Here is a 16424-nt window from a genome sequence, read left to right as displayed (position 1 = left end):
TAGGGCAACAGTGGCAAGGAGAAACTCCCTGGATAACAGGAAGAAACCTTGAGCAGAATCTGACTCAGAGGGGAAACCCATCTACCACTGATTGGTGCCGGTTTGTTGTAAAAAATGATATCGCATATAAGCAGATTAATTATAGTACGTAATGAGTGCCAGACAGGTTTCACAACCAAACCATGAATGTATGCATGAATACTGTTTTTGGCATTAAAATAATTGTATAATAACAATTCTATTTTTGTATAGTATAAAATCCATTTATAGGCACTCTGTTCCTGAAGTGCCAGTGATATTTCTGTTTTTAATTCCCAAAGAGTCTAATGGATGATTACAGTCTGAGCATACAAGTGGTGGTGAGGCAGTCCAGAACACGCCCATATAATCCTGACATTGTTTTCAATACAGATTTTATGTCGGACTTGAAATGTGTGTTGTTATAGTTATTGCCATTACTTTGGATATATATTTGGTGGATGTGTGGATATGTCCCTGTGTGAAGATTCATGGTAATTTCAACTATTTAATTCAAACACCTTTAAAGTGACTGTACCTAAAAAGTCATCCTAAACAGTCTCTCACTTTTCCTCACTGTTTTTAGAAAACATTTCCTGATCTCCTGTGTCCTGATCCCATATATAACTGGATGCAACAGAGGGGGAATCAAAATGGTATCTACAGTCAGTAAAATATTAACCTCCCCTGGTAGAAATGCACTGTATCTATTATAGATCACAGTGAAAAGAGAAGCCAGAGAGAAATTAATGAAGGTAATCAAATGAGGAGAACATGTGCTGAGTGCTTTCTTTTGTGCATCTTTTGAGGCTTTCAGACAAACATTGAGGATCTTGGCATAAGAGAGAAGCACAGTTAGACAAGGGAAACCGATTAAGATTGTAGCTGTACTTATGCCATACAGATTAACCAGGACACTTTTTACACAGGAGAGTTTAACAAGTGTCAGGTTATCACAGAACAGCTTGTTAATGGTGTACTTACACATTGGCAGTCTAGAAGTCAGATACACTAGAATAGCTATAGAGAACAGAGGAATGATGTTGGCTGCAGTCAACAGAGCTTTCACTCTTCCAGGAGTCATGATGGTGTGGTACAGCAAAGGCTTGCAAATGGAGACGTATCGGTCATAGGCCATGACCGACAAAGTGGTATAAGCAGAAGTCACATAGAAATAGCCCCAAAAGATCTGAACAAGACAAGCTAGAAATGACATTGTGTGGGTGTCTGCAAGAAGGTTTTCCATGATTTTTGGCCAAACAGTAGAGCTTCCTATTAGTCCATTTACTGCAAAATTAAACAAAAAAATGTACATGGGTTTGTGTAGGCTGGATTCTACATAAATAACCAGCATCAGAAAAACATTAGAAAAAACTGAAAGGAGGTAGAAAATTAAAGCCAGGATTAAAAAGAAGTAATTCAGAGGGCGGAAGGATCCATATGAAGTGAATATTATCGTGACGTCCAAAGAGGAGTGATTCATCATTGTGATTTTCCTGTAAGGAAGAAATAATGAAACAAAATGCAATTCAGAACATTAGTCTAGATTTTCACTGTAAATCAGAAAGTGTTTATTACTGATCAGGCTGGTTTATTAAATTTTAAACGCAAGTTAACACTCATCACCAGCTCACACACCTGTTCATTTATGCAGCATTTTCCCATTATGCGAGTACTTTGAGCTTCTTGGTCAAGAATGTTTTGAATTTACAATAACAAGTATTCCAGACTGTTTTTCAGACTTGTACTCAACATCTTCTGATATTATAAGGCATGTTACTCATTCCACATGTGTCTGTAAAAAGGAATGATGCTCACATAGAAACATAAACTGAACTGAGAATATTGAATGTAGTTCCACATATACATCATTTAATTTCAACTTTATGCCACATTATAAACTTACCGTTACCCTACTCCTGCTGCCAGTGCTTTGTGAAAGTGCTGACACACTGATTTATATCTTTCTGTGGGTTGGTAGGCATTAGTGTGTTTCTATTTTGAAGACCGTCTGGGGGAGGATGTCCCCTCTTGGATTAATTACATTATGATGCTAGTAGAAGCAGAAATTAAGATATAACATGCAAATAGTGAACATGTCCCAACCATCATGCACTGTCGTCACCTCTGATTTCATTGATGGGGGACAATAAACCTTCTTTAATGATGTTGGTAATATGAATACCGTTAAGCAGCTTCCAATGGATAAATAGTAGACCAGAAATAGTAACTAGAAGACTAACCTAAAATTTCAAGGCTGTTTGGGGAAAAAGTGGAGCAGTGGTATTCACTGTTGACAAATGCCATGTAGGACACAACATAACCTGGCAGAGTCATCTTGCAGCTTCAATCGAATTATGAAAGGAACATCTAATCTGCCTACCTACTGCAATAATTTACTTCACAGCTAATGTTACCCATTACTGTCATTTAGAAGTCGGCTCCTATTCAGAGAAACTTACAATGCAAACATTGCACAATTAATGTCTTCTGGATATGCCCATCTAAAGCATTCAACAATTTGCTGATGTGAGCAATACAGTCCTAACAACATTCCCAGACCTGCGTGTGGAGAGTCACATTAAAACACCAGTTGTACATAAACTATCGTAACTAACCAAAAATCCAAGTACACATTCTAAATACATATCGATTACATTCATTGCATTTACTGTTTTGGTGTGAAAATAGAGAAGATGGCGATGTTGGCTAAATTGTGTGATATTTGTGTAGACCAAGACAATTTCGGCATTTAAATATATTGCTGTGTAATTGCAAACAGGCAGTTCCAACTGCACAGCAGAGTAAAATTAAGGTGGACCAGGAATATGAAGTTGCAAATAAGAAACCAATTTAATCCACGTTTAAAACCTGGAATTTAACCAAGATAAAAAATAATCAAAACTGGATTTAGCCATCTGCCTAGCTTCTCTATTTTTAGCAGAACGTACCTAACATATGTAACCATAGCAACATCCTGAAACAGTAGCCACCTTTAACGGCTTGAAGTAGTCAAAAAAAGTTATATTTTGAGGGCGAAAGTTTTATTTTGACATCCAAAAATGTTAACGACCCCTGTTTATATTTTCATCTTTGATAAACGATTACACCGTTTTAATGCACTTCGCGTCGGGTGGCTCTTCACCCTAGTCTCCTGCATTCTAGCCTTGTCTTGGATTATTCTTTACATATACACCAGTATCAGGGAACACTTAAGGGACACATCAGATCTTGATGAACAATGTATTCAAGTTGAAAATCTTTACTGATGTACCTTTTTTGTTGAGAACAAAATGACGTAACAACGTCAAGCAAAGGAAACCAAAATCATCAACCCATTGAGTGTCACGTTTCAGGTCTGTCTTGCCATGTTTTATGTTTATTCATGTTGTCTTAGTCACGTAGTGTCTTATCATGTATTATGTTAGTCTAGGTTCGTCATGTTGTTTATGTTTCGTAAGATTTATTTTCTTGTCATGTCTAGTTATGTTTCGTACGATTATATTACCTTGTTATGTTGAGTGGTTATCGTCTTAGTTTCGCTTTGTGTTATGTTTTGATTTATGTTTATTGTTACGTTAACTGGTCGTTGTTTATGCATACACTTTTACATGTCTTTCCGCAAACCTTGCGTTCCGCCTTTCTCTCTCTCTCTTTCTGTCATTCACTCCCTAATTGTTTCCATTTGTCTATTTACTAAAACTACTAACGCTAGATCAGGATTGGGTAGAAACTAACAAACTAATCATGTGTTCATGTTACCTTACGTTTCTCGTGCATGTCATTTACTAATTTACTAATGCTAGGGCAGGATAGGTTTATTACTAACGATTACTAATCACCTTGTTAAACTTGTCATCCATCGCACCTGTTTTCCATTTCCTTGCTACGCTCTAACTAATTGTCTACACCTGTCTACATCTGCATTTATATCCCAGTCGCGCTACTGTTCACTGCGAAATTGTCTGCCTCTAGTTCTACTATGCAACTCTTGAGCATTATTTACTGTTTGATTACACGTTACGATCCAAGCCTGTTACCGACCATTGTCCATTGATTTCTGTTTTGTTGACCACTGTTTGTTTTTGACCACGTCCTCGCCTACCGTTTTGTACTTTTGCTTCGCTGATTGTTTCATGGTTTCGACTCCCGCTTCGCCCACGACTACGCCTCTGCCTGCCGTCCGCCTGTTCATCTGCCCCACTGACAGCTCTCCTGCTACCGGACCTCCCTGCACGTCTACCAACTACGAGCTTGCCTCTTCCCTCGGCACCGTGCTTTTTGTTTGTTTGTTATTTGTTTGGCTGGATCTTCGTGTATGGACTTTGCTTGTTTTGACTGCGCTCCTGGGATTCGTCCCGAATAAAGCCCTAACGGGACTTTATTTAACCATTGTTTCTGAGTCGTGCATTTTGGGACCAACCCCCACGCACCCGTCTCATTGAGGGCTGGATTCAAAATCACACCGTGAATTTGGGAAGGTTGAAGACCAGATGAGCTGCTACATTCTGGATAAATTGGGGTCTGATGGCAGACGCTGGGAGGCCAACCAAGAGGGAGTTGCAGTAGTCCAGGGGGTACAAAACCATCGTTTGGACCAGGAGCTGGGTTATCACCGCAATGTTCTTGGAGAGGGACAGTCTGCTGTCCATCTCCACGCCAAGGTTCCTTGCACAGGGTGATGGTGTCAGTGAGGTATCCCCTAGGGAAATGGAAAGATCCATATGGGGAGAGGTAATAGCAGGAATTAATATAATTTCAGTCTTACCTGGGTTGAGCTTTAGATGGTGGTTTCCTCCGGGTACTCCGGTTTCCTCACACAGTCCAATGACATGCAGGTTAGGCTGATTGGAGAGTCTAAATTGCCTGTGGGTATGACTCTGAATGGTGTGTGTGCGCCCTGTGCTGGACTGGCAACCAGTCCAGGGTGCATTCCTATCTTTCTCCCAATTGTATGCTGGGATAGGCTCCAGCCCCCCTGCGACCCTGTTCAGGATAAGCAGGCTAAGATGATGGATGGATAGAACTTTGCCCTTCTCAGAACCTTTCCTCTATATCTTTCTTGAAGTGTGGTCCCAACAGCTCAGCCATCTGAAACGGCATCCCAATGCCTCATAAACCTGTAGCCCTCTTTCCTACAACATTGCCTCTGCTTTCACATGGTACAAGTAGATTTCCAGAGAAGACTACCGTGGAGGTTCTGCTCTTAATCTTTTCAGCTAATTACACAAATTTGTTGTGCACAATCTGAAACCTGCCCTTACCTATGTCATTGGTCAGGAACGTGTCCACATGCACCAGGCAGGCAACACACCATGCAAGATTCCTTTTCACGTGAACAGCCAATGCTGTACTGGCTAATTTCTAAATTAAGCTATATGTACAATACCCCAAGGATGTTTAAAAAAAACAGCTAACTATACTTTGGGAACGGACATATTAACTTAAGTTAACTGGTTAAAGCTTTGCAGTGCACAGTAGCCTACAGCTTACTTTTATAAACCATGGTTTTTATGATAACTACTTTGGTTGCTAGCTATCTAATGAGAACACAAGAAAGATTTTGACATTGCTCTTCATGTGCTAGAGATGAAGGCAAGCAAAAATGGCGTAGCTACCCCATGCCTCCTCTTCACTTGCGTAGTCTAGCCATTTTATGATGGCTAAATAAATAAATATTTAATGTGATGGAGACTCAAACAGTTCCTGGGTGCTTTGGTGTACTGTTGGTAAAACCAAGAGACTGCACGTGCCTAGTTATAAGGGCTTGGTCATCGTCTTGTGACGGACACATAGTACTATAGTGTGGCGAAGAACGAAAAAATGGTCAGCTCACCCAGGTGGGTGCTACACTTTGATGGTGGTTGAGGCGAGCTTCCCCCTCATCACTGTAAAGCGCTTTGAGTGACTAGAAAATCTAAGCCTTATTTGAGTCACCCCACATGAGTGGGGGTGTCCATGCATTACCTGTAGCTAGAACAGAGAGTGTTCAGTAAGCGAAACCACACAGATTTGAACAATTTATTTGCCGGGCACGTTACTTAAAGGCAATTACATTCCAAATTAAACAATAAATAAAAGCATTACAACTTTACTATCATAAGAACATATTAACCCAAATGACATGCACTAATGTGGGTGGAAGTTTGGCTACAGAAAAAACTGATTACTTGGTTTCGCCTGCTTATGAGCCCAAACCAGGCCTTTGATCTCCATATAAAAATGGTCCAAATTTAGTAATTTTGGATTTAGGTCGTTGGTGCTGGTCAAGGGATGGAGACAGGTGGCTTCACAAGGGCAGGTTTCTACAGTTTTCTGTATACTGATGTGGAAATTAGAGCATTGGACCAGCAAAATTATGCTAAACATGAATATAACCTGAGGCGGCACGGATGGTGCAGTGGGTAGCACTGCCGCCTCACAGCAAGGAGGTCCTGGCTTCGAATCCCTGTCGACCGGGGCCTCTCTGTGCGGTGTTTGCATTGTTTATTGTTTATTGTTAAAAGGATCCCCATTAGCTGTCACCAAAATGGGACGAGCTAGTCTTCCTGGGGTCCACATAAAAAAGAAATTCAAAACAAATTAGAATCACTTAACAATGATAAACTAAAAACATTGTACACATTGACATCATTATACACATCATCAGAAAAGATTCAGAATAAATTATTACAGCATTCCATTCATTATTACATTGATACAATGAATATGTCCATTCCCTACTCACAAATTTAAAAAGTGCATTCTCAGATGGTACTTGAAAGATACTTTACTCTTCAGTTCACGTATATTCAGTGGGCAATTATTCCAATGACTGATGGCACGATAAATAACTGTTCTCTTTAAAGCACTTGATTTTGGGTGTGGTAACATCATCTGGCCATTATCAGCTGACCTGGTAAAATGAGAATGAACCTGATTACACCTGACAATTTGGTTACATAAGAAAACGGGTTGAGAGGAAAAGACTGTATTTCTGAAAAATGTAGTAGTATTGAAAACCAGCCTGTTTTCTTCTGTTAACCATGAGAGTTGACTGTGCATACTGATAATGTTTGTTTTTATGGGACAATGTAATATTAACCTGGCAGCTCTATTCTGGGCAGTTTGTAATTTCTTTAGTTGACCTTTAGATGCAGATGACCATACAGGTGCACAATAATCCAGGTGACATAAAATTAAAGATTTAGTCACCTGTCCCACGATGTGTCTAGGGACATAAGAAATACATTTCTTCACCATGGAGATACCACAACCCATCTTCCTCACTATGGTATTAATGTGTTCTGCCCACGAAAGCTGACTATCTATTATTATGCCCAGTAATTTTACTTTATCCACCAGTTCTATAGGTTCTCCAGCCAAGTTCAGAGTCATCCTTGGTGAAGATGACAGTTTATGACTCGATCCCAAGATAATTGATTTGGTTTTTGAGATGTTCAGTACCAACTTATTTTGTTTTATCCATTCAAAAACCATATTTAACTCAGCAGATAAAACATTGTCCAGTTCACTGACAGTTTTTGCAGCATAATACAATGTGGAATCATCAGCATACATTTGTACAGTAGCTTTACACAAAACTGATGGTAAATCGTTAGTGAAAATGGCGTATAAAAGTGGTCCCAGGCAGCTCCCTTGCGGGACCCCACAGTCCAAGACCTTAGAGTGAGACCAGCTGCCAGTGTAATAAACCCGTTGTGTCCTACTTGTTAGATAACTCTTCATAAATTGGATGGCTGTTGGACTAAATCCATAGCATTCTAGTTTACCGATGAGTAGATTGTGATCTATGACATCGAATGCCGCACTGAAGTCAAGTAATACTGCACCAGTCATCTTTGAATTATCCATTTCCTTGAGCCAGTCATCTGTCATTACTGTAATTGCAGTACAAGTTGAATGGTTATGTCTGTAAGCATGTTGGAAATCAGGGTTCAAGCCGTTACAGTTAAAGTATTCCTGTATTTGTGAGTGGACTATTCTCTCCATCAGTTTACTAAGAACTGGGAGAATAGTGATAGGTCTACTGTTCTTCCCAGTAAGTGCTAGTCTGCCATCTTTAGGTAAGGGAATTATTTTACCTTCTTTCCAGATGGTGGGAAAAACACCTTTCAATAAACATGCATTTAATATATGACATAGCGGACAGTAAACATAGTCAGCTGCCAGGCGAAGTAATTTACTGTCCAGCATGTCGATGCCCACTGAGCTGTGTTCAGGCAGGGACTTCAACAACTTCCTTACATCCTGCTCCTCCACACTATTAAACTGGAAAGTGCAACTCTTGTCTAACATCACATTATTGTTTATGAGCTTTAAATAATCTGAATCAGTATTGTCCATATTTTGCCTTAGTGCATAGACCTTATTTATGAAGAAATCATTCAAATAATTTGCTATATCAGATGGTTTGGTCAGAAACCTGCCCTCTGATTCGATATATGAAGCCCCACCAGTTGTCCTTCTCCCCATTATTTCATTAAGGGTTTTCCAGAGCTCCTTTCCATCTTGCTTTACAGCGTTTATTATTTGCACGTAATATTCTTTTTTCATCAATCTATTTAGTTTTGTAACCTGATTTCTCAGTTGACAGTACATTAATCTGTCCTCCACTAATTCAGACTTTACTAATGTAGATTTGGCTTCATCTCTCTCCTTCATGAGGCTTTTTAGAGTCTCATTCAGCCATGGAGCTGGTCTCGCTTTTACAATACACTTTCTTATAGGTGCATGCTTATCAACAACCTTCATAAAGCGTTCCATAAATATATTTAAAGAGGATTCAGGCTCCTCAGTAGAATACACATCAGTCCAGTCAACATCACCAACCTCTGCCAAAAAACTTTCAGGAATGAATTTCTTGAACATCCTTTTATGTACTATATTGACCTTACATTTAGGAATTTTAGTTTTCCTGGTAATTGATATAATATTATGGTCACTAAAACCCACAGATCGAGAAACTGGTTTAGTGCAGCATTCAGGAATATTTGTGTGAATATGGTCTATGCAAGTGGCAGAGGTATTGCCAGCACTGTTAGTAAAGACTCTGGTTGGTTGAGAGATCATCTGAGACAGATTGCAAGCATCGATTAATGATACTATCTTTTGTTTCATTGGACATTGATTCGCGAACCAGTCTATGTTCATATCCCCAAGTAAAAAAATATCACCATTCACATCTGTAACTCTGTCAATTAATACACATAAATCATTCAGGTATTGCACATCAGTCCCAGGTGGTCTATAGCAGCAGCCTATCAGCACCGGCTTAAGGTGAGGAAGATGCACTTTAACCCATAGAGATTCTAAAGTATCTGAGATAAACTCAGCGCACAGTGTTGTCGGAAGGTTATTCCTAATATATAATGCTACACCACCCCCATGTTTATTCCTGTCCCTTCTAAAAATATTATAGCCATCAATGGAAATCTCTGTGTCAAGAACAGTAGCATCCAGATGGGTCTCTGATACGGCCAAGACATGAATGGTGTTTTCTGTAATCAGATAGTTCAGTTCATGTACCTTATTTCTGATGCTACAGACATTCAAATGGGCTATAACAAGACCCTTTGAAACAGGAAGGAGATGCTTATCATCAATGGGCCTACTATCCATAAAAAATTCAGTTCAGTCCTATGAGCTTAAGTTAAGGAGGCCAGAGAACTAGTCCCTAGCTCCAGCTCCTGACCTCCAGCTTTCATTCTGTGCCTCAGGAATGCCGTCCATGACAAGGTTATTCCTTCTTGTTTGACCCTCCAAGTAGTCCGCTTTCTCAGTCATCTCTGCCAATTTGCCATGTATTGTTTTGGTTTCAGCACAAGCAATTGTTCTCTCTGACTCAAGATTCTCATTTTTCTTTTTTAGATCATCAATATCCTTCTGGGAGAATTGTAGGCTGCTCCTCAGCTCCTGTGTCTCCCTGGTCAGTTTGTCAATCCGAGTGTTCACATTATTCACAAATAATTCCACAACAGTCTTAAAGTTGCTCTCTTGCTGCTGCAGAAGTTGCATGAACAGATCCTTTTGTTGACTCATTAGATCTCGTACCTGTGAGAGCGACACCAACTCCTCTCCATTACTTTGGTTGCTGCTTTGGTCCTTCTTGGGTGGCATGGTGTGCCGAGGTTCTCTGCTAGGAAATCCCCAGGCTTCAGCAGACAAAGCAGGCCGAGATAGTATCCACCAGAAATCTCAAAGTATGAAGATCATCCGCTGCTTTTCACTTGGTTTCTAATGAAATATAGAGTCTCAGACTTGATATTTGAAAAATTGAATCAGTAATCACTATTTCAATCCAGATATAGAGGGTTAATGTCGAATACACTTCAGCTTTCACTTCTTCATGTTCTCCCCGTGTCTGCGTGGGTTTCCTCCGGGTACTCCGGTTTCCTCCCACAGTCCAAAGACATGCAGGTCAGGCTGATTGGAGAGTCTAAATTGCCCATAGGTATGAGTGTGTGAGTGAATGGTGTGTGTGTGCCCTGTGATGGACTGGCGACCTGTCCAAGGTGTATTCCTGCCTTTCGCCCAATGTATGCTGGGATAGGCTCCAGCCCCCCTGCGACCCTGTTCAGGATAAGCGGGTTAAGATGAATATAACCTGAACCTGCTTTCTCATGAAACATCCCATGCTTTATGCATTTTAGTGTCTGAGCCCAGAGAGAAATGTGACTGCAAGAGAACAGATGTTCCCTTGTCAACCCTTCCTGCAGTCTAAAAAGGTGCAGAGAGAGGACTGTGGCCCACTGGAATTAGCAACATGTGTTGGTGTGGGAGGTTGTAAACTTTATGGCACCACCAAAGAGGAAGTCCACTTCACCTGCTCACTGACAGTATGTAAAAGTGCAATTATTAAAGGGTATTACAGCCAGTCTGCCTTACAGAGCCTAATCCTTTCTGTACTAATACCCTTTCTATGGGTCCTTTTTGGCCTCTGTTTTGTGAGGTTATTATGGTTACTATGAACCTGACTGGGTGGATTATAAATTTACGGTACTGTTACTGTGAGGCTGATATATCATTATTTGTTGTATCAGTATCAGAAACACAAGTGCTTTATAATATAGAGCAGAACCCCATTTATATGAACCAAGATTTTGACTTAAATGAAACATCAAAATATCCAACACTATAACGGATATCTGAGCTCTCCCAGGCGTTCCTGGGGTCTCCAGGAATAAATCAGAAAATAGGGCACAAATCTCTTGCAAATCAAGAATCTCCAATGCAAGCAGAAATTAAGTTTAGACAATCGCTTGATCCAATCGGGAAATTGAAAAATCAACGTTTATTGTGCAGGGGAATTCCCCTGTCGCATAGTCTGCATCGCTTTCCTAAAATAGTTGGAAGTTAGTTTGGTTAAACAGGGTTCTACAGTACAGCATATTTATGATATTATTGGTTATTAAAAATCTTGTTAAACTCTGACTTCTTCCACTTTTCAGTTTTCAATGAAACCACTTTGCTGTGACTGCTCCATGACTTTTTTGTTTGTTTTTTTCTGATTTTCAGTTTTTTTTCTCTCCTGTCTTTTAAAAGTCTCTCTATCTCTCTCTCCCTCTCTCCCTCATACTTACATATTTCTTCAGCCACACCACATACAATCATATATAATCAACAAAACTATTCATTCTTTATAAAATATTTATTTCATGCAGTGCAGCCCAGAGACCACATACTGTATGTCATTCACCAATATGCACTCTCCAATGTATTCATGAAGTCTGGTCTTCTTATTGGCTCAGGACAGAAATACTGTTTGTCTTCTTTAAAAGGCACTGCTTTAAATGACCTTCAATCACTTTCTGTACAGCTGGCAGGTAAGGACAGCTTTGACCACACAATACCAAATTTAAAAGAAGTGTACATTTTCACCATGGTTCACAGATGATTACTTGTTTTGATGAAAAATCTACTAAAACCACATTTCACCATCACCTTTACCGAAACACTTTTCAAGTTTCCAAACATGTTTGACGCAGGGCTGCATGCCACTGCCAGGATGGGAAATTCAGACCTCACACAACCATGCACAAATCTCTTTTCCTCAATATTCTGGCAATGGATCTCCTGATCTCCTGGGTCCGTATCCCGTAGACGATGGGATGTAATAGAGGAGGCACCATAACGAAGTGCAGCGAAAAAAATATGTTAATTCCAGACGGCCGACTGCTGTGAACCCTGTTGTAAATGACATTGAAAAGAGAAGCCAAGGAGAAATTGATGAAGGTGATTAAATGAGGAGAACAAGTGCTGAGAGCTTTCTTTTGTGCATCCTTAGAGGTTTTTAAGCACACAGTTAAGATCATGACATAGGAGACCAGTACAATAATTATAGGTAAGAGAATTAGACCTATAATGACACACAGGCCATACAGGTTAACAATAGTGCTCCTTATGCATGAGAGGTTAACAATTGTCAGGTTATCACAGAACATCTTGTCAATGGTGTATTTGCACAATGGGAGCCTTGACGTCAGGTATATTTGTAAGGCAATAACGCATGCAGGAATAACGTTTACTAGAAGCAGCAGCTGTTTCACTTTACTGGCTGTCATGATGGTGTGGTACTGCAAAGGCTTGCAAATGGAGACGTATCGGTCATAGGCCATCGCCGTCAAAGTGGTGTACACACACGTCGCATAGACATTAACCCAAAACACCTGAAGAAGACAAGCCTGTTGAGAAATTTCCTTGGTGTTTGAATAAAGAATATCCATGATTTTTGGCCAGACAGCAGAACTCCCCAGTAGTCCATTTATTGCCAAGTTAAACAACAAAATGTACATGGGTTTGTGTAGGCTGGATTCAAAACAGATAACCAGCATCAGAAAAACATTAGAACAAACTGAGAGGAGGTAGAAAATAAGAGTGAGAGCAAAGAAAAAGTAATTAAGTGGGTGAAAGGATCCATACGAAGTGAATATCAAAGTGGCATTCAAAGAGGACTGGTTCATTTTCATGGTTTGGGTTTCCTGTGGGGGAGAAATCATTAATATATTAATATATCAACACAAACCTTATGAAGGTTTTAAACTAATTAGAAACACATAATTCATAATTCAACAGATTAAGTGAATTTTATATTTGTAAAATAAAAATACTTATCTTGACAGGTTACAGTACACATAATTCCTGTATTGTACTTTACAGTCTACTCTTACCATGGCAGATCTCCTCCTCTCCCTGTTGGGAAGCAGACTGCTCAGATTTATATACTTCTCAGCATGCTGTTGGACATTGGGCTGCAGGGTTTCTATGTTTAACATTGTCCAAGGGAGCACCTCTCCTCAAGGATTAATCACATCATGCTGGGAGGAGAAATTACACCATATACCAATAATCTCAAGAAGCATGATTAGCTGTTTCAACATTGCAGTGAACAAAAACAGTGCACCGATTGAACCCGATTGTTTTAATTTGTCTTTAATAATACAAAGTGTAACAGTGTAGCATGATCTTGCATAGCCAATTATGTTTGTGTGAACATGGAATCAGTTCTGTATTACCCATGTATTAAGATGTGGTTAAGGTTTACATAAAGTATATTTAAATTAAGTACTAACGTTTAAAAAACATGTTCTGAATCTGCCCAATACGGCCTATTCAGCATGCAATGTTTGTAGCATTCTTTGTCCATTTGCCTGTGTTGTTGATTTATTTTACAGTAAATCGCCATGCTTTCTGCAAGTCAAGTCAAAGGGCCGAGCCAGCCGTTTGGTTCCTAGGCCTTAGTTCACATTAATGTGTGAGTAGAAAAGAGCAAATTTGCAAACATTCATTTTCCAAAAAATGTAATGTTATATCATTTTTTGTATTTCGTTAAGTGGTCTATTGCTCAATATATTATCTTTTCAGATAAACACTTGATTGAGGCTGTCTGGCATAAGCTGGAGAGCCAGAAGGAAGCGAGACAGCCAAAGTCTGCAAAAGAACTGTGGAAAGTTCTCTAATATGTTTGGAACAACCCACCAGCCAATTTTCTTTTAAGACTGCAGGATAGTAATGTAAGCGTAATTTAGGAGCCGCATGTAGTGTAGTGGTTAAGGTACATGACTGGGACCCGCAAGGTTGGTGGATCGATCCCTGTGTAGCCACAATAAGATCCTTAACCCTGCGTTGCTCTAGTGGAGGACTGTCTCCTGCTTAGTCTAACTGTAAGTCGCTTTGGAGAAAAGCATATGCCAAATTACATATAATGTAAGAGAATGCAGTTTTTATATAATGCAGTTTTTTAGGCAAAGGTTGGTTACAATTAATATTGATTCGATTTATTTTTTAACCGTTTACTGCTCTTTATAGTATTTTTTTATATTGTCATTATTTTTTAAAGCAGAACTGTTTGCTGAGATTTCTTGATATCCGCCACAGCTTACCTTGATACAATGAGACCAGAGTGGGACTCAGTAGCAACATCACTTTTCAACTATAATGACACACTTATTCATGAACAACCACAGACTTTGTTGTGTATGGTTTCGTTGAAAATAACTTTCTCCCTGAGTATGCCAATTCTGTACAGTATATCACAGCATGGGGGGGGGGGGGTTCAATAGTTTTTCTTAATAAAAAAAACCCATCAAACCTAATACAAGGCCATGTATGCAATTTATGTTTTATGTACAGTATGCCATTTCAGAATGTATTGTATGCAGACAATGTGAAAAGTACATAAACAATGCTGTTACCTTACGTGTGTGAGGGAATTTTTCATTATGTGATTATTTTTCATTTCATTATTTTTTAATTTTTCCGTAAGGGTTATTAAGATAGACCATTTAAAGGATGTGCTCACGCCTATGTAAATGTGCTGCAGTTGTGTTCGGTTGCATTGTTAAACTACCGTTTGTTTGTTCAAAGATCAAGCTATACTACAGTTAAGTAACACCGCCACCTAGTGGCACTGTGCTCTCATCACAATACATTTTACAGTATTCGAGGCCAGGGCCTCTGAAATAACTTAAATAAAGGGCTCTTATTCTTTATTTCAGTCTTAAGTCTTATCTATGATATGGAGCTTTAAGGCAGAAATCCATAAATATTATGATGTTTCATTAATATTGTATAAGCTCCTGCTCATGGTTCATCCAAAATGTCAAAGAGAAGAAAGAGGGAGAAGAGTGTGTTATGGAGAAGGGAGCATATTCTTAATATATTTATTGTTCTATATTTGAGAATTATGTGTTATAAGTGGGTAACACTTCACAATAAGATTATATGAAATTGGCATTAGCTAATGTAGTTTTTAACTAACTACTGAGAAGTTAATCTGTACAGCTGTGGTCATGTATTTATACATCATTAATTCAAGTTGACAACTCCATAAGTTAATGCCAATTCATACTGGAATGAAATAAATAGTTAAGGTATTTGTTAATGGCTAATTCATTATCAAGTTTATCCTAATCATACCTATGATTAAATATTTATTAAATATTTTAATGAAATATTTTAAGATACAAATGTGAAATATTGGCAATCCTCCTTTCTCTGTTATGGTAAAATAAATATTGGTGAATCACAAAAAATCAAAAGCTTGTATCTCCAATATTTCACATTCACAATGTTCACATTTATATCTTAAAATATTTCAAACAAATATTTAATCATAGGATTATCAACTAGGGCGGCACGGATGGTGCAGTGGGTAGCACTGCCGCCTCACAGCAAGGTGGTCCTGGGTTCGAATCCCCGTCGGCCGGGGCCTCTCTGTGCGGAGTTTGCATGTTCTCCCCGTGTCTGCGTGGGTTTCCTCCGGGTACTCCGGTTTCCTCCCACAGTCCAAAGACATGCAGGTTAGGCTGATTGGAGAGTCTAAATTGCCCATAGGTATGAGTGTGTGAGTGAATGGTGTGTGTGCCCTGCGATGGACTGGCGACCTGTCCAGGGTGTATTCCTGCCTTTCGCCCAATGTATGCTGGGATAGGCTCCAGCCCCCCTGCGACCCTGTTCAGGATAAGCGGGTTAAGATAATGGATGGATGGATGGATGGATTATCAACTAGAAGATCCGTGAATACGCTTGGGCACATGTTTTCTCATGCATTTACCAGATGATACCAGCAGAGGACGCCAGAATGCCAAAACATATTTACTGTTTACTTGTTTAAAAGTTCATGTCCTATCCATCTGAATAAAATAAAAATAAAAATATATATACATTTGCTTTGTTTCAAATTTTGGACATAATACTATGAATGTATGCATTCATCTTGTCCAGTGAAATATGTTTATAATCATAGTTTCATCAAGGACACTTATATTCATTGATTTCCCCATGTTTGTTAAATTCCCTATCCATCTGAATGAAAAAGTGACTTATTTAATGTGTACATTTCTTGGACAGAAGACTATAGTCGTGATGAGGCTTCGGGCGGGCACTGTTCTTGGGATGAGCGCGTT

The 16424-nt window shown here is 39.3% G+C and overlaps 2 protein-coding genes across 2 annotated transcripts; both read right to left on the bottom strand.

Moving 5' to 3' along the window:
- Positions 1 to 556: 556 nt before the first annotated feature.
- On the bottom strand, positions 557 to 1501 carry LOC133107622 (olfactory receptor 52L1-like). The gene has a single exon (XM_061216630.1). The coding sequence runs from the start codon at positions 1499 to 1501 to the stop codon at positions 557 to 559; it is 945 nt and encodes a 314-aa protein (XP_061072614.1).
- A 10540-nt stretch (positions 1502 to 12041) lies between these two features.
- Positions 12042 to 12980, bottom strand: LOC133107372 (olfactory receptor 52B2-like). The gene has a single exon (XM_061216363.1). It carries the CDS (start codon positions 12978 to 12980, stop codon positions 12042 to 12044), a length of 939 nt encoding a protein of 312 aa, XP_061072347.1.
- Positions 12981 to 16424: the final 3444 nt, after the last annotated feature.

This window comes from Conger conger, chromosome 13 (genome assembly GCF_963514075.1).
Source record: "Conger conger chromosome 13, fConCon1.1, whole genome shotgun sequence".
Taxonomy (NCBI): Eukaryota; Metazoa; Chordata; class Actinopteri; order Anguilliformes; family Congridae; genus Conger; species Conger conger.
This window is presented reverse-complemented; position numbering and strand designations above follow the sequence as displayed.